Source organism: Marmota monax, unplaced genomic scaffold, assembly GCF_021218885.2.
Source record: "Marmota monax isolate L192 unplaced genomic scaffold, Marmota_monax_Labrador192_F-V1.1 WCK01_AAM20220418_F8-fsc00014, whole genome shotgun sequence".
NCBI lineage: Eukaryota > Metazoa > Chordata > Mammalia > Rodentia > Sciuridae > Marmota > Marmota monax.
Window position 1 is genome coordinate 26,279,808 of NW_026695222.1, and position 22,296 is coordinate 26,302,103.

The following is a 22,296-nucleotide window of genomic DNA, read 5'->3' on the forward strand; positions in this document are numbered from 1 at the left end:
TGATGGACACTGGACACCAGTGACACTCCTGCCCCTCCCCAGTAGTCTCTGGGTCAGATCTCCTCACTGCACAATGCCATACCTGGTGTGCCTCCTCTGCCCGCTCCAGCACCCTTTCTGGAGAAAGGTGATGGACAAGCACACCTCTGCCCCAGTCCCCAAACCGTGCTGAAGGCTCCTGCTCCGTCTTCTGGGCCTGAACTCGTTTCTCCACGGAGGCCGCACATGGGCCCACTCTCCACTGTGTCCTCCTGCCCAGCACTGGACTTGGCACTGGGACCGGCCACATAATGTTTGGGGTCTAGTGCAGAATGAAAATGGGGTCCTTGATTCATTGTTTATTAAGAACTGCGGTGTGGTGACTGTGCAGCAGGAGACCAGGGCGGCTGCACAAGTTGCAGGCCCTGGGCCACCCCGCCTAGCCTCGGTGCTGAGGGAGAAGTCAGGGGCGTGGGGCGGGAGCGGGCCTTTCTGTGGGCCTTGACTGGCCAGGAGCTCAGAATCCGTGGAGTCTCCCAGCCTGAGGCCGATGTAGGAATGGCTGGCACCTGCAGACTTCAGGTTGCTGCTCCTAACCTGGCCTCAAGCCTCCCAGGCTGCCATGTTATCTGAAAAACCCAAAGGGACACCCACAGAGCCTCATGCAGGCTTCCTCTGCTCAAGGAAACTGTAAAAGACCAGGATGTCTTCCCCAGCCCTCCTGCTCCAGTCCCCAAGAAAGGCCTAGCCAGAGTGTCCCCGAACAAAAGCCCCTTTCCCAAGCTCAGTCCCTCACTGATCATGTCAGCCTGCCCCAGGATTCTCCATGGAAGCCCAGCTTCTGGGGAGGGGGCCACAAGGACAAACCTGGGGCGAGGTTCAGTCTTACAGACCAGGAAACAAGCTCCATGGAGTGGTGATGCCCTCAAAGTCCCCTACAGCAGAGATCTTCAGTTCTGAGTTGTGAGGGGGTCTGCGTGGTGGGGTAGGCGAATTGTCCTTTGTGATGGACAGAAGATTAGAGGGAAGAGGAGGGAGGTCTCTGGGCTCAGCCCCTGGGGGGCCCTACCTGCAAAAGCTGTGCTCAGGCAGGGTAAGGGGCGGACTGAGAGGGTGGGCTGGGGGACCTGTCTCAGGTTGAGGGGTGGGTGGAATGGTCTCAAAGCCCGGCAGGGCGTGGGGGACAAAGATTTCTCTTATGCACTCAATGGATATGGATTGTGTGGCCACAGTGGCTCCCAGGTTCAAGGCACCTCGAGCACAGGAGCTACCAAGATCACTGGGTAGCTCCTGGGTTTCTAGTGAGGGCGACAGGAGGACAAAGACGTCATTCCAGACAGTGAGAGAAATAACAGAAAATAAAACAAGTGTACGTGGGGTGAGGGGAGGAAGCCACCTTAGCTCTGCTGGTCTGAAAAGGTCTCCTGCAGGAAGTGGCACCTGGGCGGGGGAGGGGACCCGGAGAGTTCCAGGCCGTGAGAATGGCCAGCGCCAAGTTATGTTGGGGAGCTGTGCAGGGGTCGAGTGGCGGGAGTAGGGGGAGTGATGGGAGAACCAAGTGACGAGTCGGGGCCAAGGGTCGCCGCTCCCTAGTAGCCAGCTCCTATTCCCGCGCTTCCCCCCAACTTTCCTTTTCCCACCGCAGCCCTACTCCGTGGGTCGGCTCAGATCTCCTTCCTTGTCCCAGCTGCGAGTCCCAGGAGGGCAGGGCCGGCACGGATTCCTCCCTCCGCATCCCCTCGGCTATCGTTCCGGTACTGGGCACCCGGTGGGCGCTTGGTAAATATTTATCCAGCGCACTGTAAGGAATGAATGAACCCATTGGGCACAACTGGGGGAGGGCGGGGCCGAGGGCAGGTGGGAGGCCGCCGGCGCGGGAGGGGCCCTGGAAGCCCGTCCTCCTCCACCTCCTCCTCCTTCCAGGCCCCAGCGCGTACCACTCCGGGGCTCCCGACGCGGCCTCTCGTGCGATCCAGCGCGTGCAGGGCTGGAGGGGCGACTCCGGGCTCTTGCTCTCCGCGCCGAGGTCGGAAGAGGGTGGGTCGCCCGCGCCCGAGGGCGAGGGCGGGAGAGGAGCCGGAGGAAGGAGCGCTCGATCGCCGCCGCCTCTCTGCCTCCCCGGCACTCGCTCTCCGGACTTTTAGGTTTGCTGGCTGCTCCTCCCACCCGCGCCCGCCTCCTCGCTCTCTCGCTCGCTCGCTGGAGCTGGTTTCCAAGCCCTGCGGTGCGTCCCGGCAAGTGCGGGGCGAGGGGCCCCGGACCAGCGCCGAGCAAGGGGCGGGGGTCCGGGCAGAGCTCAGCCGGCCGGGGAGTGGCCATGTCTGGCGCGGGCGCAGCGGGGCCCGTCTGCAGCAAGTGACCGAGCGGCGCGGACCGCCGCCTACCCGCTCTGCCACCTGGGGCGGCGCGGGCCGGGGTGCCGCGAGCCCGGATCGCGCGTAGAATCGGCGCGATGCACGTGCGCTCGCTGCGCGCTGCGGCGCCACACAGCTTAGTGGCGCTCTGGGCGCCTCTGTTCTTGCTGCGCTCCGCCCTGGCCGACTTCAGCCTGGACAACGAGGTGCACTCAAGCTTCATCCACCGGCGCCTCCGCAGCCAGGAGCGACGGGAGATGCAGCGTGAGATCCTCTCCATCTTGGGCTTGCCCCATCGCCCGCGCCCCCACCTCCAGGGCAAGCACAACTCTGCTCCCATGTTCATGCTGGACCTGTACAATGCCATGGCGGTGGAGGAGGGCGGCGGGCCCGACGGCCAAGGCTTCTCCTACCCGTACAAGGCCGTCTTCAGTACCCAAGGCCCCCCTCTGGCCAGCCTGCAAGATAGCCACTTCCTCACCGACGCCGACATGGTCATGAGCTTCGTCAACCTCGGTGAGTGAGGGCAGGAGGGAGGGGTGTGCATCTGTGTCAGGGACGCTTTGGGACAGGGAGGGGACCTCTTCTTACTTCCAGCCCGCCCATCTTTCCATTCCTGGCCGTTTGCAAAACCGCAGTGCCTGACCGAGGGTCTCCCACCCCGGGCCCCAGTGGACTCCAAGCTGAGCGCCCCCCCTACCCCACCCCAGGTAGTGAGGGCCGGGCTCAACTTGGTCTGTGGGGGTTACTAGGAGGAAGGGATCGGTCCGAAGTCTCCTCGGCATTATGCCGTCGGCCCATCTCCTGGGCAGGAGGCTCCCGCCCGCCCCGCCGCGGCTCAGTTCAAAGAGCCGGGCTGGGTCATGTGAGCTGTCCCGGGCCCGCGCGGCCCGCGCTACCTGGATTTAAAGGGCCCTTTTCGGCGAAGCTGCCTTCCGGCCCCTCCTCGACCCCTCGGAGGCCTGCCTGGCCGGGGCATCGCGGGCGTCGCACTGCCCTCCCCGCCGGGCAAGCCCTACCTGCTCCCTCGCGGTGCGTCCGCCTTAGCCTGCTGCGCGCCCCGAGCGCCTCCGGCCCCTCGCCCAGCCGCCGGGCGCCCACCTCAGCTCTCTTGGCTGCAGCTGGGGAAGAAACGTTGCCATTGCGAGCTATTTTAAATATTTAATGATAGGTCCCGGGCGGGCAGAATCCATTTTCAGCGTTTATCACGTGTGGCGCGCAAACCACGGGTTTTAGCCCTGGAGTGGCGCGGGATCTCCGAGCAGCCGCCGCGGGGGTGGCTGGGGGGGCCTGGTTCCCGACCCCAGCCTCAAGGACCCCGGGATGTGAGGCTGGGGCTGCAGCGCGCCCGGGTGGCTCCCCCTCCCTCTTTGCTGCATGTTCACCGGACTCGCTCAAACTAACCCCCGGCAGCGCGCTGTAGGACTGAAGATCAAATATTTGGTTTCCGAGATAACGCGCCCGAGGATAGTGCTGCTTCCTGAGCCTCTTTCATTCTACTTGTGTAACTTGCTGCGAAAACCCCGAACTAAGTCAAGAAGGCAAACACGCCCACGGGCGCTGTGTCAACTTGGAAATAATGTTGCTCGGAGCCCCACGCTGGGCACCTGGGGCGTGGAGGGGGCGCTCCGGGAAGCGCGGGTCCGCCTGGAGGCTTCCATTCCAGATAAGGTCCCTGGGGTTCGCGGGAGCCCATTGTCTGTCCTTAATAATAGTCAAAATCAAATAGTGAAATGAGGTTCAGCAAGCAAGGGGTGGGGGAGGATGAGTTGCCAGAGTAACTGAAGGTTGACACTAAAGCAACCAGGTAAGAATGAGGCAGCCCCCTATGACCTAGTTTACAGCAGTCTTCCAAATTGTATGGGAAAGCACAAAGTGCGGGCTAGTGAGGTGACACTTGCTCTCCTACATCATCCCTGCTCCACTGGAAGAGGACAGGGTGAACTGGAGAGAGATTTTACTGGGCTGGGGGCGGGGCTTAGGGTGGTGGGAGCTTGGGTCTGATTTTTTCATTGTCCGTGCTGTTGTCTTTGTGAGATTTTAGCCTGTGTATTTATTAGCAATAGCCAAAACGAAAGAAGAATTCTAAATACATGCATATCAATACAATAATGAATGTCAGAGTTCTGTAGTTCTCCTGAGGCCAGGGTTGAGGAGAGTCCTTTCCTGGGGGAGGTGGGGGGGCAGGCGTGTATTTATGGCATCTCCTCTTCTGCTTAAGTCCTGTGACTCTCATTGAACACAGCAGGTCCCAGTGGATGCATTCAGAGCCTGGCTAGGGTCATTAAAAAAGTATTCGTAATCCCTGGCTTCTGTAGCAGGCTCTGCAAACCCAGCTCAAATAGTGCCCTGGTGCTTCTGGACCTGCGGTGTGGTGGGACCTGGGCTCTGCATCCCAGAGAAGGACCAGGCTGCTAACTGGGTACTCCTGGGAACTTTGGGGGCAGGGCCTGTTGCTCCCCCCAAGGCTTTGGGAGCAAGCTGGGACTTGCTTGGGCAGGCCATAGCTGGGTGGTTTTCCTCCTCTGGCTGTACACCACCTTTGAATCCATTTCTTTCATCTTGAAAGGACAAAGACCAGCTTGTCTGAGCCTCTTAATCAGTCGGGCTGGCTTTGGGCTTTGTGGGACGGTCCTGACTTTCTCAGGTCTAGCTTTCTGGAACATCACTCCAAATTAGATGGCAGAGTGGCTTTTAACAGCACACACTGACCTTATTTTCTTTTCCACTCTGTCCCTAAACTCAAGGTAATTAGTTAGGGGAAGACCTGGGCTGCCGTTTGGCAAGAGGCTTCCGGTAGGTGCCCCCAAGGGTGGCCTTTAATTTCTGCCCAGGATTTAACTAACTGCCTGTTCTTTCTGTTGTGCATGACTTGAAATTTCTCCATAAGAGGGATTTGGGGGTGACAGTTAGGAGAGGGGTGGGGGGTGGGATGAGTCTGCTGGGTTTGCTGAGGAAGGGCATGTCTTTCCTGGGACTGCCAATCCTGTTGACCTGCAACATGCAACGTTTTCTAAGGCCAAGTTTATTCTCACGTTGTCCCTAAGAGTGAGAAAGTTCCACATGTTTGTGTCCAGCCCCGGCTTGTTACCATAGGGAGGATTTCTTGGGCCCACCATGAGGGTCTTGGGGGGGCGGCTGACTTACTCTGCTGCCCCTCCCCCTCCGGCATACTTCTGCTGCCCGGCCAGGCTGCCTGCCTGGGGACCCCTGCCTGGATTCTGAAGGCTTTTGCAGACCTGGTGCCTTTATTCTTCCTCTGTCTGCAGCCAAACTGGTTTTTGTTCCTATAAGTCGTTCTTGGAATCCGAGCTTTTTGCCAGGCTGAGCGGGATCTAAACTAGAGGGGAGATTTTACGACAAAACCAGGTGCTGGGAGTGGGAACTTTAGGCTGCACCCATGACAAAGATCAGGGTGTGAGCAAGCCCTGTGGGACTCCAGCTGAGCTACAGGAGGGGGCTCACCTCCTCCCAGCCTGGCCCCCTTAAGTTCAATGGCAAGATTTGTAAACTGGTTTGGATTAACAAGCCCCTGACTCCTCTGTGTAGACTTAATTTTGGAATTCAAAACAGGCTACCCTCTCTTAAAGAGTCCCCAGGCGATGGCAACCCTGCGGACTGCCTCTCGAACTCTGAGTCCTCCCCACTCTCTCTTTGGAGAAACCCATTAGCTCTGTTTGGAATCTTCTGAGGACCCCGGCTGGCATGGGGTGTGCGACTCGTGTTTATCTCTGGGTCAGGTTATGAAGGAATGAAATTTGTTTAATCTTCGAAGCTAAATTGGAGAAAAAAAAGGAGAAAGTTGGAAACCTATCATTATTGGAGTCAGCGTATAAAAGTGGCTTTTGTTAATGCAGCCTGAGAGGAGGGGAAGGGCATGCAGTTCTGAGTTTTGCTTTATACCATCTGGCTATCCTTTTTGTTGACAAGTGTTTGGCATTACGAGGTCTCCTTTTGCCCCTTCGGAACAGGCCTTACCACTGTAGAGTATTAGAGAAAGATTCTGTTACAGTTTAGAAACGTCCTTCAGGGAGTGCTCCGCGCGCATGGCCGCAGGCATCTGCAGCTGTAACCTGGCTTGTGTTAGAATTTGGAAGGGGCTGCTCCGCATTCCAGCCCTGCGCGGCCCTCCCTGGTAAGCAGCCAAAGGTTAATATAGATGTCACACAGGCTTTCCTCTTCTTTCTTCCTCTCCTTCTTGCTACAGGAGTGTACCAACAGCTGTGTTTTTAGTAACCCTTTCAAAATCACTTCTTTTAAACCTCATTTTCCTGCTTATATAAATCAAAGATTCTCCCCCCCTTCCCCTTTTCCCAAGGATATATGTGACCCAGATTTGAACTTTTTGGATCTTCTATGTATTTGCCTCCTGGAATCAAGGCGAGGTCCGCCTGAGCCCTGGATGCCAGCTTGGATGGATGGTTTGGGTTTTTAACTCCGGGTCGTCAATGCTCTCGTCCCACCCAAAGGCCCAGATAAGAGCTGGTTCCGGGGCAGCGAAGGGGGATGATTCTTTGCATCCACAGAGAGGGAAGCTCTTCTGAGATGCAGCTGGTGAGAGCTGAGATTCAGGCCTCACCTTGGTGCGGCAGACACATCAAGCCTTCGCCCAGATAAACACAGCTGGTGGACGATCCCCTGACCACCGGCATGCCTGCGATGTGAGCGAATATCACATGTCCGCTGAACTCGGAGGCAAGTGATGATTTCATTCCAGGGAGAGTCCCGTGTAAGTTGATTGATCACGCGTATCGCTTTAATATCTCGCCCTCCCCCCCCCTCAGTAAGGTCATATTTGGCCCATGGTGAGCATCAGAGTGTCCTAATGCTGCCCTCCTCCGCCCTTCCCCAGCCTGCCCAGGCATTGCACGCTGGGGATGGGGAGCCCTTTGCACCAAACTGCTGGCTGCGGTCATTTCTTGAGTTCAGTCCTGGGAGTTAGTGGGGGGCTGTCGACACGCTGGTTTCTTGGCGTTGCTGCTGCAAAGCTTCGTCTTAATGCGCTGTGGCAGTGTCGCTGGGTGAGGGCACAGGCAGGGATGTGTGGGACCTGTCATGTTATTGTCAGGAGGAATGTGAGGATTAGCCTTGGAGCTGGTGGCAGGGAGTGCTGCAGCTGTGTACACTTATTATGAAAGATTTAAGCCCCACTGGTAAAATCAATATATTGAGTTGCACGACCCTCTGCTTTTAATTAGTTTAAATCAAATGCGCTGGTGCCATTGCGCCTCCCTTGCCTCCGTGGGGTGAGGAAATACCAATATTTACATAGAAACTGTTAATTTGTGGTGAAAATGATAACACATTTAGCTTTACACACCCCAACGGCTCCAGCCTGATGGATCCCAGATCGTTGTGGACTTGAGGGCTGACGTCATCGGGATGATGGAGCAGGGAGGAGACGCGGGTGACATCTGGGGCTTGGGTCCCAGATGCCAGGTCGCAGGTGGGTATGTCTTCAGAGCCCAGTCGTGGGGAGGCTGGGCTTGCCAGAGATTGGCAGATTCTTTCCCTGGCAGGTCAAATACTGGACCCCCCCTCACCCGTCTAAGATCCTTTCCCCTAGCAGTTTTGCAAACTGAGAAGTGGGTGCTTGCTCTGCGTTGCCTGTGAGTCTGTGCTGCCAGCCTGTGGGTCCTGCGTGCTGGGCAGCCCGGGGCAGAGTGCTCTATTTATCACAGAGTTTTCCTTCCCAATCCCTGCAACCGTTTATCCAGGCAGGAGGGCTTGCTCACTGCAAATGATCCCGTGTACAGCCGCGGCTGTTATGGGAGCCAGTTGCCGAGAGCTCTGTGCTCAGCTGGGATGGAATTCCGGGTTTTGCAGCAAATGGCATTTGACAAATACTATTTGACAAAAATGCAACTCGGTATTTCTTAATGGGGAACAGACATTTCGTCGTTAACCTTCTCCACGAAAAAATCGCTCGAACCCCAAGTGAGAGGGCACTGCCAGTGAGCCCCAGAGCCGCCCCGCACCCCCACCCCGGGGGAGTGTTTATGATGGGGGTGTTAGGCGTGCCCGGAGTCTGACACTTCCTGACGTCAAGCCCAGGGTAGTGTGTGCCACACTGTCCTTTCAACATTGGTGTCGGAAGGCGTTGTGGGGAGCGGCGCAAAGCCTGCGCTGATCCGCGTGGAGTGGATTGAATTAATGGCGACTGAAGGGAGCACCAGTTTTAGGGTAATTGCTTTATTGTTTTGGAGCCAGGGTGCTTATAATCCGGTTCCTGTACAAACATGTTTAACGTGTGTTAATGCATTTCCAAACCAGAGCCTCTCAGCACAGCCCTGCTTTTCATTAATTGATGTCGGTAGCATGGTACAGTATTTCAAAGGCCTGGCCAAGTATAGACTGTGTTTCCAATTTCCTTCCTTTCCTGTGTTTGGAATGCCAATGTTAATTTGTTCCCATGCAGCCGCAGGGGCTGCCAACCGCGGCTTTCTATAAAGGGCTTCACAGTGAAGGCTTCCAGTCCTCGCCGATGCTTGGGGCTGCCTGGCCAAGTTTCCTGACACTTTGCAGCTAATTCTGGGTGATATATGGAGTGGGGGGTTGGGGGGTTTCACTGCCGTGTAACGGAAGTTCTTGGTGACAGCCGTGGGTGTGGTTTGGCAGGGAGAATGGAATGGCATCCACAGTGATTCTCTGTAGACAGTTTAAACCCTTGTGTCTGTTTCCACTGGTTGCCTATTAGCTGTGTGACCTTGGGCAAGTTACTTAACATCTCTGAGTTTGTCTCCTCCCTTTCTAAAAGCTGGTTCGTAATCTCCTTCTCAACAGATACTGAAGAAGCGCAAATTGTATCACCGGTGCGCAGAGTAGGGCACTATCAGTGGTAGCTCTTATTGGGGTGGCCAGATCAAGCTTGGCTTTGATATGTGAATCCATATTTTTCAGTCTTGAATTACTTACTCTTAAAATACTGAGGTTAAGCTACTCAGGTTATTTTAAAGATGTCAAGAAAGTAGCCCTTCAGTTGTGTCCAAACTGCGCTTCCCTCCTCTTTCAGAGAGCGATGAAATTCAGACGGACACCAAACTCTTTTGAAGATGAACAGAGTGTAATGCCGACTCTCTCCATTTTAGCATCGATGGGCATTTCAAGTTTTCAGGGCTTGAGGACTGAAACTGAGGAAGTTGGCACTTGAGCTCTCTCTGTATTATCATTGCACCTGTGAATAGGAAGTGATTCCAAAACGAAAAGGCTTACTTTTGAAAAATCGCATTACTGAGAATTTCTTCCCGCCCCTTTCTGGACACCGGTCCTAGTGCCGCAGCCGTTCCCTTCGGGGAGCGACCAGCACTTCTACTTCCCACCCGAGCAGGTGCCTGCAGCCCACCGCTTCTGCAGCAGGGCTGGGGGACGAGGGCGAGGCCCTGTGTGGCTCCGGGGCCTGAGCCCTGCACGGGGCCTGCTCTCTCCGGCTGCCTGGGACCCTCCGCTCTCCTGTGCTGTCTGAGAATCTGACTCTGTGAGTCCAGGCTGCAGGGGTCAGGTCTGTATCTCCCCAGTAGCTTTCCAGGGTCAGTCTTTTGCTGTCTGCCTTAATTCAGTTTGGCTCTGGATGAGAACTTGCACCGGTTCCCAGCGCGAGGACTCGCCTGTTTTGAGGCCTGGGACCGAGGCCTGCGCTGTCTTGTAATCCCAGCTCTTTCTGACGTTCATGTCATTTGGCAAAAATACAAAGCAAAACAGAAGCTCTGAGCGCCTCGCCTGGCACTGCACCTAAGGGTCCCCGCGCTCAGCGCCCGGTGACCTCGCACACCGCCCCTGAGGTGTCTGGTGGGCTCTGTGGCTGTGCGCTGGCCTGTGGTCGGGGTCTCTTCCCCGAGGGCGTTTCCCAGACATCCTCGCTCCCTGCTCAGGCTGGCGGAGGAGGCTCCCGCTGGCGGCTCTCTGTGCGTCGATGGGACCAGGACATCCTGGGCAGTGTCCTTTGGGTCTGATTCTGCGTCCCACTAGTGAACCTTTGAGAGTGCACCCTGAGTAACCTGGGTCCCACGCCGTGTTGCCGTCCTTTCTACTTCATAAAGCTCCGGTGACGACGGACCATGAGGCAGGGGTCCTGAAGGGGAGCCGTACAGATTCTTCAGGAATTAATACGACGCTGACTGATCGTGGCGAGAGGCGAGTGGCGTCGTAACAGATGCCGTTTTAAAGAACAAACAGTGTTAGTTTAATTTCCTTTGTGGTCCCTAAAATTCGCAGCGGGATGGGATGCCCTTGGCTTCCTTTCTACTCCATGTTTAGCAGTTTGGGATCGACCGTCAAGCTCAAGGCCTGGCCCCCAATTTGGATGATTTTTGAGCCTTTTCTAGTCAGTATCACTGAAGTGGTGACAAGACGCCCACAGCCTCAGTGTCTGGTGATCACAGAGGTGGGTTTCCATGGGTCAAGTTACAGATCCACCCAGAGTGGCCCCCTGCCCCCTGCCCCCTGCTTTGGCACATCACGGGCACAGGGCAATGAGGGCAAGCTCGGGTCCTGAGCGTGTCACTGGTTTGACTCCAGAGGGAACAGGTGGGAATGACGCTCTAGGTGGCCGGAGACTTCGGTCTGGGCTGGGAAGGGTGGGGGAAGGGTGGTGGTTACTGGGCCGGTCACTGGGCGCAGGCAGGCACGGGGCGCAGGTGTGGGGGGTGCAGTGGAAAGGGGAGCCGTGCTGTTCCCTGCGTTTCACAGACAAGGTCCCTGTTCCCCGGTCTAGCCTTCAGCTTGGCAGCGTGTTGACACTGAGCTGGTAGATTTCCATGATGTCTGTCATTTTTCGTATTTATTTAACAATTGTAATTTTTTCCTGCATCCAATGGAGCCCTCTTGCCTTCCCCCAAGGACTCATACCCCTTTTGGAGACCAGTGTTTCTGGAAGCTTCCATCTCACGGGTACTCACGTGGTTCCAGAGGAAAGCTTCTCTCCGTTCCCGCTCGGGAATGCCTGGCCCCTTTAGGCCCTGTCACTCAGCAGAGGGGGCTTCAGCCTGGGCCAGGCGCTCTGCTCGGAGGCAGGAGCCCTGTGCGGTGTGGTCCTGGAGACCCAGGCCACGGCGGCTTCCTCCAGACGGACTGGGTGGTTTCCTCCTCGACGCACCTTCGCCCGCGATGGAGACCTGCTTAGGCTGCCTGGGCCTCCCAGGCTCTTTCCAGCCACACAGGGTCTTGTGTGGCTGGATGTAGACGCGGACATGGGCACTGGACCCCGTCATGTCCTAAGCCACTGCAGTAGGGGATGGTGCTAGGGAAGAGGGTGAGCAAGGTCCCTCCTGTCCTCGGGAGGTGGGGTCTGCAGCAGCCCAGTTGGGTGTGGCGGGCAGCGTTCATGTGAGTCCAGCTCTTGCTGAAGACAGAGCCTTTACTCTGTCCCCCTGACCGGGTGGGGCTGTGCAAACAGGGAGGGGAGTGGAGGAGACCCTGGGAACGAAGCCCCTCCCATGACCTTGGCCTCTAGAATGTTCTGGTGACTGAGGTGAAGATAAGCAGGCCCCCTCTCCTTCTGGTCACCCATCCTTCTGTGATGACGCCTCTCCCCTCTGTCTTTATGGCTTGGAAATAGATGTCAGGGCAGAGGCCCTGCCCGCCCACGTGTGGGCCCCTCTGTACACCTCACACCCCCTCCGTGGGGAAATTCCAGAGGCAGCTGTTGATGGGCACTTAATATCCGGGCCTCAAGACTCTGCGTGGGAGAGACACAGGAAGGGCCTCCCCTGTGCCCTGGAACACCTGCATGGGTCTGCTGTCCCTGAGCAGGGACTGGAGGGGGAACCGGTGCAGGTCTGGGGAGCAATGCCGTAGAGTGCTCCCGATGCATGGGCCTCCTCTTTATTTATCTAGGTAGACTCAAAACAGGAGGTTGAGAGAAAGCAAATGTGACATCCGTCACCTGAACACGAACCCAGGGCACCATAGGCCACTGCCTGCTCTTGGTGGACCTGCCAGGAGGCCTAGGTGGAAGGACCCTTTCTCTCCAGGGTGACAGCAGCCTCTGGGGGGGTGGGCGAGGGAGCGGGTGAGGAGAGGTCCTAGACAGACTCCGTCTGGGCCTGTCAAGTTTTCTTTCTTTTAATAATAAAAGAAGGAAGCCGGATCTTGGAACCGAACAGGGACATCAGTGGAAAGACTGGTGCCAGCTGAAAAGAGCCTGTGGTTTGGCTGATGTGACGCCGGTGCCGATTGCTTAGTTTTGACAAATGCCCTGTTTACGGAAGACGTGCCTCTTGGGGAAAGGTGCGCACGTGGGACCACTCTGTGCTGTTTTTGCCACTTCCTCATAAATCCAAAGCTTTCCCAAGACAGAGAGCTCCTCTAGAAACGAGAAGGGAGCAACCCTGGTTATGGCACCTGGGTCTTGGCGAGGTTTCCCTCTGCATTCTTTTCCAGGCCCAGCAGACCAGAAAACCCCTCTGCGGGAGGCGGCAGGACGCAGCCTGAGTGTCCTGAGGTTCTGGGGCGTGCTGTTTCCAAAGCCGGGGGCACGAGGGCCAGTCCTGCAGCGGACATGGGTGCTGGGCCCCCCAGGCCCACAGTGAGTCCCTCTTCAGCCCCATTAACATGACGGGGACTCGGCGAGAGCAAGGGAACCCCACACGCGGGGCCCTGGGACCTTTAAAACTCCCTCTCGTTGGTGAGACGCCCGACGGGAAGCAGCTTTTGTTCACGGGTGGGGAGAGCCTGGGGGTCTCCGTCTCCCTCCTGGCCCTGAACTTTGTGAATGCCCCCCACCATCATCCCCTTCTCAAGTTCCAGTTTCTGACTGACTTGACCTCAAAAGAGAAGCCCTTAAAAAATGGCAGCGGGCCTCAGAACCTTCCAGGGCTAGTAAATGTTTATGGGACCGAGGCGCTGGCCTGTCGTTTCCTCTCGGAGGAAACCATAAACAGAGCTACTTGCCTGTGCCCACTGGACCCGGCTCCTCATCGTCGTCACATTCGGTGGGGAGGGGGCAGGGGGGAGGTGGGACGGGGCCGGGACCCAGGGACTTGGAAGCGGCCTGCCTTGTTAGGAAGTCACAGGGGACATTTTAGCCAGGTGTTCTGGGGGTGGGGTGGGGTGTCTTTGCACTGTGGGGTGCTCAGTGGCATCCCTGGCCTGTGCCCTAGGCGCCAGCTGCACCCCTGCCAGACACTGCAGATATGCCCTGGGGACAGTCACACCCGGGGACGGTGGCCCCCACTGAGAACCAGAGCTGGGGGACGCCTTTCTCCCTCCACTGGGGTCCTCTGGGGAGGCTTTGCCTGTGCTGAGCGGGAAGAGAGGCTCCTGCGGAGGGATGGGGCACAGTGGACACAGCAGCCCTGGACGGACGCAGCCCTGTCCTGCCCGGAACACCCTGAGACCGAGGGAGGCCCGGGTTGTCCTCCGCTCCTGGGACCCCAGGGGTTTCCTGCACCTTCCGCCCGAAAGACCATCATGGACACACGGGGTGGCCCCTCTGGCTCCCCTCAGCCTTCCCTGAGGGAAGCTGGGCAGCTCCCCCTCATCGTGCTCCCTGGGGCCAGGGTCCTGGGGGGCTGGGCAGGGGCGGCAGAGGGGGTCTTTCCCACCTCCCCTCCGGGCCTGCGGCTCCTTCAGGCGGAAGCTGCTCCAGGCAGGGGACCTGCAGGCGGTGGTTCGCGGCTGTGGGCCACCTTAGCCGCTGCCTGGTTTAGTAGCCCGCGAGCCCAGTGCAGTTTGTGATAAACTGTCAAAAGGAGGTGGACATTGCACAGGGAGAGGACAGGAAGTCCACACACGGGGCGCTAGGTGCAGGTGCTCTGCAGCCGCAGGGCAGAGTGGATTTGTGGGGCTGTCTGATGCCCAGGGCCCGGAGGGGTCAGTGTGGGCCCCTGAGGATCCCTGTCCCCTACCCGTGGTGGTGACTTCATCTGCCCTTTGGTCCTTTGTGGCCTGGCCCCCTGGGCTCGCCTTTCTGGCTCACTTCTCTCTGGAGAGGGCCCAGGAGTCCCCTGTGGGCCGTGGGCACCCCCGCGGTGCCCACCTCTGCTTGGTCCAGGCCCTTCCCTGTGTGTGGCCGGGAACAGGGGCTCAGGTAGGCATCAGGACTGAGGCGCTGGGTCTGACCACCTGGTTAGAATCCTACCTCTGCCTCCGGTCAACCCCGTGACCTTGGGCAAGTCATTGAGCTGGAGTCCTGGTTTCTCCCCTGGGGGGGATGTGGTGCCTGGCTCTGGTGTGGTGCAGACCCCGTTCCCTGGGGCCACGGGCCTCGTGGGACCTGTGGCACCAGCCCTGGCTGCCTGCCGTCACTACGCCGCATGCTGGTGCCTACCTAGCTCCCTGGCAGCCGTGTAGGGGACATCGTAGGCTGTGTATATGATGGGAGCCCTGGGCGCCACCTGTCTCTGGGGATGTGGGTCTGTGGTGGCCCTCCCAGCTGTGACACTGGCTAAAAGGGGAATGGACAGGTCCTGAGGCAGGCGGGGAGCTGTGGAGGGCCAGAGGCCCGCTGTGCTGGATGGCCAGCTCCTGTGGACTCAGATCTGTTCCTCAGCAATGGACCTAGATCCATAGGAGCCACCAGGCCTTCTCTAGGTGTCCCCGCTACCCCAGGGCCCTGTCATATTCAGGCTCAGGACCCTGTCACATTCAGGCTCTTTAAACACTCCATGAGTGGGGTTCCCCTGGAATATCGCCCAGGTTCCTCCTCGTCTCTTGGGTTATTGTCCTCTGACTTGGGGGTGGCATGTCCAGGTCCCCTCCACTCCCTGACCTGGACCTCGCCCTCTCTCTGACCTCAGTGAGGGCCACCTGCACCAGCCACTCTGATGGCGTGATGCCCTATTTATTTTGAGTGTGAGGAAATGGGATCAGGATGACCAGTGGCTTTCCCAGCTTTGGGGACGGCAGTCCTGTCTGCCCAGGAGTCCAGGTCACTGGTGTGTGGCTGAAGGGGACGGTGTGCTCTGGGCCTCAGTGCCCCTCAATTGCCAGGGGGCTCGGGCTCAGGCAGATGGGCTCCATGAGATTGTGGGGGGAAGGGGCTTGGCCCCACTGCAGGGGGCGCTTGGGGTTGGGTGCTCCCAGGGCCAGGGGGCTGCGCCTTGGTCCGCTGCAGGGCGCCTTCCAGGCCCGCCTGGGAAGTGACGGTGACCTGGGCTGTTTCTCCGCCCTCTGAGTCCTGGGAGGTCAGTGTGGCCTCGTCCTCGAGGCTCTGCGTGTCCCCGAGAAGCCTCTTGTCTGGAAGCCTGTGTGATGTCATTTCTCAGTTCCCGCCGTGGACCTGGGCAAGGGCCAGGGCACTGACACAGCGCTGTGCGCCCCCGCCCCAGGGTCCAGGCTGACAGTGGGGGCAGGACCGAGCGGGCGGAGTGAAATCGACCCTCTGTGCCCCGGGCATCTGCTCCCTCCTGGGTCCCTGCACGTGGCACCAAAGCCCTTCTCCCCACACCCTGGAGCTGCCCTGCCACGGTTCGCACCTGGAGTGTCCCCCAAGGCTCTCGAGTTGAAGGCTTGGTTCTCAGGGCAGCGGCGTTCAGCGCCAGGGACGTGGGGAAGCGACGGGGTCATGAGGACTCTGGGCTGGTCAGTGGGTCAGTCCATGGAGGGGTCAAGGCTGAGGGGGCCACTGGAGGGGGTGGACACTGGAGGGGGTGGGACCTCGCTGGAGGGCGTGGTCGCTGGGGCCTTCCCTGGGGACTGTGCCTTGTCCCAGGCTCCACTGCCGTTCTCCGCCCGCCTTCCCTGTGACGTTCTGTCTGTGGCCACGGATGAAACCTCCAAAGCCACGCGCCGGAACAAAGCCTTCCTCCTCCAGGTGGTTCTTAGGGATCCACCACAGTGATGGCCGCTGACGGTCACCCTCTGGAGACATCACGAGGTTCCCATGCCAGCTTCTGTGCAGAGGAGCAGTGGCTCATTTAGGGCTTTTTCACTGCGGGTCACACACCTGGGGCGGCTTCAGCACACAAGCACATCATTGTCCCCCAAAACCGCAGGTCTTCAGGGGCGTGAGTGCAAGTTTAGGGTAGAGCTCAGTGATTCCATCCAGGTAGCCACAAGCTTCCCCCAAGCCCAGGTCCTCCGACCAGCCAACCCTTGGATATAAGATAGCTGCCACAGCCCCAGGCATTGCATCCTCATCCAATCTCACATTCAAGGCAGCAGGAGGAGAAGGGTCCAAAGAGCTCTCCTTCTTGGCCTGGTTTCCCTGAGGTAACTAGAAGACTTCTTGTCTCGTGGGCTGAACAGGTTCATGAGGATAGCTCTTGCCACAGGGGAGGAGGGGAAGCTGTAGAAATGCCCTGGAGCCTACGCAGCGGGAGGTGAGGTACACAGGCTGGACGTGCTGCTTGGGTGGCTGCATTTAAACCATTTAAGTTTTTTCTCTCCCTCTGGGGTGTGTGCTGTGTTGTATGTTGGTGGATTTAGGAAGTGTGTGCATGATTTGGCTCCACTGTATGCACAGACAAATGGAGGCCTAGCCGATTTCCAGCCCCTGATGAATAGAGTCCCACAGTGAACACGCAGAGGTGGGTTGCCGCTGGCCTTGACTGCAGCCCACAGAGAGGTCTCACTCTCCAGGCACACCGTAGCTTTATGTGACCGTGCCTGGTGCTCAAGCCAACGGCAGTGGTTGGCTGAAGATCCTCCTCGAGGTTGGCAGCATTGTCCCTGGAGGAGGCCGAGGCCGGGGCAGCGCTTGGCCTGAGTCCTGCTGGTGGCTCAGGTGCTCCTGCTTCCTCTGGGCAGAGGACGAGCAGACGGAGGCACCTCCGACAGGCTGAGGCTCCTCCAGCGCCTGCTAGCCAGGGGTGGGCTGGTGGGAAGAGAGGTCCACCCTGGTGGAGGCTTTGCACTCGGAGCCCGGGGAGCTTCTCCCAGCAGGCAGGGTCTAGTCCAGGCACCCGGGCGCTTCTGCTGCTCCCCGGGGACACTGATACGACAGGGTCTGGGGTTGCAGGAGGAGGGGGACCGTGCTGTTTCCAGGAGCTGATTCTCTGCAGTGTACACTTGGTGTGAACAAAAGTACAATTTCCAGAATTCTCTGGCTGCAGGCAATAGAGGTCGATCCCGAGGGCCTTGGTGGTGTGGGGTGGGGAAGGCTGCGTCCCGAGCCTTAAGGAAGGACCCGCGCGGCTGGAAGGCGCTGGAGGATGTGGGGATCGTCCTGTCCACGCCTCCCGTCCCCGTTGCTGGACAGCTTCCCTCCTTACTCTGCCTCACTCATTCCTCGCTACCTGGTCTATGGGTGAGAGGGGGCCACTCGCAGCAACCTGAGGTCACAAGAGGAGACCTGCTGGTGGCGGAGGGGCCAGGAGGTGGTGCTGAAAAACATTTGCTTCCTGATGAGGGAGATGGCTAAGTGGGTAGGACTCGTTGTCCTTCCTGCCTTTCTTGCCTCGAAGGGGGCTTTATGGGGTGTGATGCTTGGAGCCAACCCACGGTGGAGCCCAGAAAGTGATAGAGCGAAAAAGAGTGAACCCGAGATCCTGGGGGTGGGGTTGCGCTGCTGCGTTCAACTCGGGTTTTTTTTGGGTGGGAGGCGGCTTGAGTCACATGTTGGCTCATGAATCAGCTGCTGTAAGGTACATGGGACACATAACAGCCAGCGCTGCTGGGAGCCAGCCTCTGGCCCCCGTGGCCGAGTTGGGGGCGTAGGCGTGTCTGCTGTCTAATTATAGAGAAGTTACTCATTATAATAATAATCCTAGTCGCTGAAATTTGTTGAGGGTTGACTGTGCCAAGCGCCCACCCACCCCCTGCTGTTATTTATTTATTTTTTTAAACTTTTGTAACCTCTGTTTCAGGGGTGGGGGGTGCTATTATCGTCCCTGTGTTACAGACTGGAAAATGGAGCACAGAGGTAAGTGGCTGGCCCGGGGAGCACGGCCAGTCCATTCATTTGGATTTGGAAGTCCAGTATCTGAGCTTCGTTCCGACACCCGTGTTCCTGGTTCAAAGGTCGGGGTTGGAACAGCTAACGAGAGCACCTCGCGGGACCTGGTCCCGTCAGGCTCCTGTGGTGCTGTGTGTTTGGCCTGATGCTCCGTCCTTGGCTTTAACGCTTCTGAAGCCAGACGTCTTAACACTGGTTGACATGTTGGTGTCTCCTTCCAAAGACCTGTTGTCCATTGATGGCGCCTCTTATGCAGAGATGGGGTGACATTCGTGCCCAGCAGACCCAGGTGGACGAAGCCCAGGCACTTACTGCTGATGCAGCTGTTTGTGGAGATGAATGTGTGGACAGCACGGTGTGAGATCCAGAACGCTGGTGCTTTTTGAGGAGTGAGCACATGACCAGTGGGTGCCCAGATGGAGGCACACAGCGTGTCTCAGGGCCATGGGACCCGCACCCGCAGTTACCACCGCCCTGTTCTCACGGCACGGATTTCCTGCCTGTTGGTGAACCTGAATCAGATTTAGTTGTCCAAGAATCTTGTTTGAAACGAGTCCTAGGAGCCTGAGTCCTAGGAGCCTGAGTCCTAGGGCTGCCTGGGGTCTGCGTGCAGCTGTTCTGGTCACATCTGTGCAGGACACGAAGTGTGACTTAGAAGCTGTTCGCTGGCTGGAGCTCACACCAGAGACAGGCTCAGGGTCTGCAGTGCTGTTTCGCAGGGGGGTTCTAGTGGTGCAGACCAGGAACGCATGGGGTCCTGGGAGACTTCCGCGTCCCCCACAGCGGCCCCGCCATGACAGCCCTGCACCAGCCCCTTCCCAGAGGTGATGCTGACACTCTGGCCACATTCTGGGGCAGGCTTGGCATTGCAGGATACTCTTATTTTGAAGGGGAGGTGGGGGCCGTGGAAGGCAGCAGGACCGTCTCTTCTGCTGCACCTGCATGCCCTGGGCCTAATGAGCCTAGGTTGATGGGACCCAGACCTCAGGAGGGATTATAAATTCTCATTTGATTTGATTTGCTTCTAAAGTACCTTAAACCAGCTGTGCCTGCCCAGCTGACCCGGGCGTCTGGCTGCCTGTGGGGAGGGTCTGTGCCGGCCCCTCCTGCCGTGGGGTGGGAAGGGAGGGCAGGCGGGACACAGCTCTGCCCCACCAGCTGCTCTGCGACTGTCACATCAACCCCTCACCAGGGGCCTCTGTAGGTCCCCATTTCACAGGGACGTTGAGCCTCCTACAGGTGGATTAACTTGTCCTGAGTCCTTGTGGGGGGTTGGAGAGCCTTCTGTCCACACCGCCAGGTCCGAGGGCCCGTGGGCGACCCTGCGGCGTCCTCAGTTGAGTGGGGTCGAGGGGGTGAAGTTCTTCTCCCAGGGTCCTGGGGGGAACTTTAAGACTCTCCCCCGGGTGGCTCGGGAAGTTGCCAGGCCAGGCACGTGGTGTGGCGTGGTGGTGGACTGGTGCTCACAGCCAGAGACGACAGCTCATGTCTCGGGGCTGTCAGTGTGTCGGAGACTCCAGGACGCGCTTTCAAAGTGGGCCGAGGCCGGCACCGTGGCCTGGGGGTGGGCTGGAAACGCGTGTTCTCCGCCCACCTCAGGCCTGCTGGGGTGGAAGTGCTGCCCGTGGGGCCCAGAGGTCACTGTGTTCCCAGGCTCCCGGGGGACCCTGGACCACACCAGAGCCGGAGAATCCCGGGTCTGTTTCAGTCCCGCAGTGTGGAGTGGCGGTCACTCTTGTCACAGACGGGTAAATGCCCACCTGGCCAGGGGTGGTAGGGCCAGGACTTGCTCTCTGGCTGAGCGCCATGGTGGAACCCGCTGGCCTTCTCCTCCCCTCAGTTGAAATCAGCAGAGAGGACGGAGACGGAGCAGCCCTCAGGCCAGGCGGTAGGCAGCCTCAGTGCAGGTCCTGGGCGGGCAGGTCCCGGGAAGGGAGGACAGGCCGAGGAGGGCAGCGTGGGATGGTGCAGGGCTGTGCGGGGCCTGGGGTCCCCCGAGCGCGGCGTGTCTGCCTAGGGACCTGCGGGACACTCCCCTGCCTGGGCTCGGCAGTGCACGTCCCCTCCCAGGGACCCTGTGACCACAGCAGGACCGTCCAGGAGCCATGGACCACCAGCCACCAGGGCCAGCCGGGCCTGACACCGCAGCTCTGGGGTGAGATCCTCCCCACGTCACCTGTCTCGGCTCCTGCGGTGGGACCCCTGGGACCCCTGTTTGCGGTAGCTCATAGAGACCTCGGCCCAGTGCGGCCCTGTGGCCAGTGCTGTCCATAGAACTGTCTGCCATGAGGGTTGCTCTCTGGGCTGTCTGGCGTGGAGGCCGCCACATGCAGCTCTCTAGGTTTGAACTGATCACAGTGAAGTGAAGGGACGCTCTCGGGTCCCCAGCCTCACGGCCACCTCTCCATGCTCAGTGGCCACCTGTGTTTTGTGCTGGGAGACTGGACTGCGCAGACCCAGGGTCTCAGACCTGCAGAGGCCTCGGGCCCTACCGTCCATAGGCCACAATTGGAAGATGCTGGCCACCGTGTGGCACAGCCCACCGGAAGGGAGAGGGCTTTCGGGGTGACCAACTCCCTTCCTTCACTGAGGGAAACCTGGGCTGGGCGCCTGGTCACGCCCAGCCAGGTGACAGCTGGAGCTGTTCTCACCAGCTTTCCCGTCCTGGAGGTCTGCCTGGTTAGCTTGGGGGTTTTCAGCTCAGCCCTGTTGACATCTGGGGCGGGTCTCGCTGTCCTCCAGGTGGCCTTGCACTCCTGGGCTCAGGCGATGCTCCTGCCTCAGCCTCCCAGGGGCCTAGGACCACAGGGGCGTCCTCTGTTGTGGGGCGTCCTCTGTTGTGGGGCCATCCTGGGCATGGTAGGACACACAACAGCGTCCCTGACCTTGGCCACTCGATGCCAGTCCACCCACGCCAGCTGTGACAGCAAAACTGTCCGCAGATGTTGCCTGGTGCACCTGGGTGTGGGGAGCAGGGTGGTAGCTGGAGCACCCTGGCCATGGACCCCTGGCTCTGCTGAGGATCTCCACCTGCTTTCCTGTGTCCCCCTTGTTTTCCGTTAGCTGTGGTGAGGGCTAGGACCCAGGGAACCTGGGGACGGGTTCCTGGCTCTGAGTGGGATGCCGCAGGTCAGGTCAGGGCGGCTGCCTCGGTTGCCCTGGGGGCTGCAGGTGCGTCTGTGGCCCCTTGGTCTCTCAGCTCCAGGGTCTGGGTCTTGACAAACAGCTGGGCCCAGCTCTGCAGATCATCAGGTCTTCTTCCTCCCCCTGCCCGAGCCCTTGGGTGCTCGGGGTTCACAATGACGTCGTCGTTTGAGCAGAGCCCGTCCACGTGTGGACGCTGAAGCGTTCAGTCCTGGGTACCGTTGCTCCCTGACCCCAGCCCTGCCCAACACCTGTGCCAGCTGCAAGGTCCAGGACAGGAAGGCCAAGAGGGATGCCTGGCCTGTGGCCTCCCTGGCCGCACCCCTGGACATGGTCCTGTGTCTCAAAGGCGGCAGCCCCTCCCAGTCCTGCATGGGGAGCTGCAGTGCCCCCTGGGATCTGGGTGACGACTGGCGCGTTTGGTGGAAGGTTCCAGAGCAATAGGCAGTTCGGTGGTGGACGGAGTGGCTTGTGTGCTGCTCCAGGCAGGGCCCTGTTCCTGGCTTGGGATAAGGGGACACAAGTGATGCCACGAAGCCTTCGTGCTGTCGACTTGAGGTTGGTGCAGGCACAGGCAGGAGCAGTTGCAGCCAGGGGACCTGGTCCCTGCGGAGGCTTCTCCCTCCATGTGGTGTCTGAGGAGATGGACGCTGTGACCTAGAGATGGAGCTTCTGTGAAAGCAGGTGCTGGCCGCGACTCTCCTTGCCCCTACAGAGGCTCTCCTCCCGCACAGGAGAGGCCGGGAGGCTTGCCCACAGGGCACAGGGCACGGGAGACCTGGTGCTTTCCTGGTGCTGTGCGTCAGTTCAGGCTGCTGTGCCCTGCTTGTTCCCTGGGCCCCGGGAAGCATCCTCCTCCTCCGGACTGTGTGGCCAAGTGCTCAGGTCCCCAGGGAGGCCTGACTCACGCTCGTGGGAACACGATGCGCGTCCTGTTGGAACGTTGGGCCTGCGAGCTCCCACGGCCGGCCTGCGAGGCTGTCTCAG

At 59.1% G+C, this 22,296-nt stretch overlaps 1 protein-coding gene across 2 annotated transcripts in view; it reads left to right on the forward strand.

Annotated features, from left to right (window-relative positions):
* The first annotated feature begins 1,909 nt into the window (after positions 1-1,909).
* Bmp7 (bone morphogenetic protein 7) overlaps positions 1,910-22,296 on the forward strand; it is a 69,237-nt gene continuing 48,850 nt past the window's right edge. The window contains exon 1 of one of the 2 annotated variants that reach the window (XM_046433812.2): positions 1,910-2,849. In XM_046433812.2, coding sequence (XP_046289768.1) covers positions 2,432-2,849 — 418 coding nt within the window. In that variant the 5' untranslated portion in view covers positions 1,910-2,431. The remainder of the gene's footprint in view (positions 2,850-22,296) is intronic. The other variant, XM_046433811.2, reaches the window with a different exon arrangement.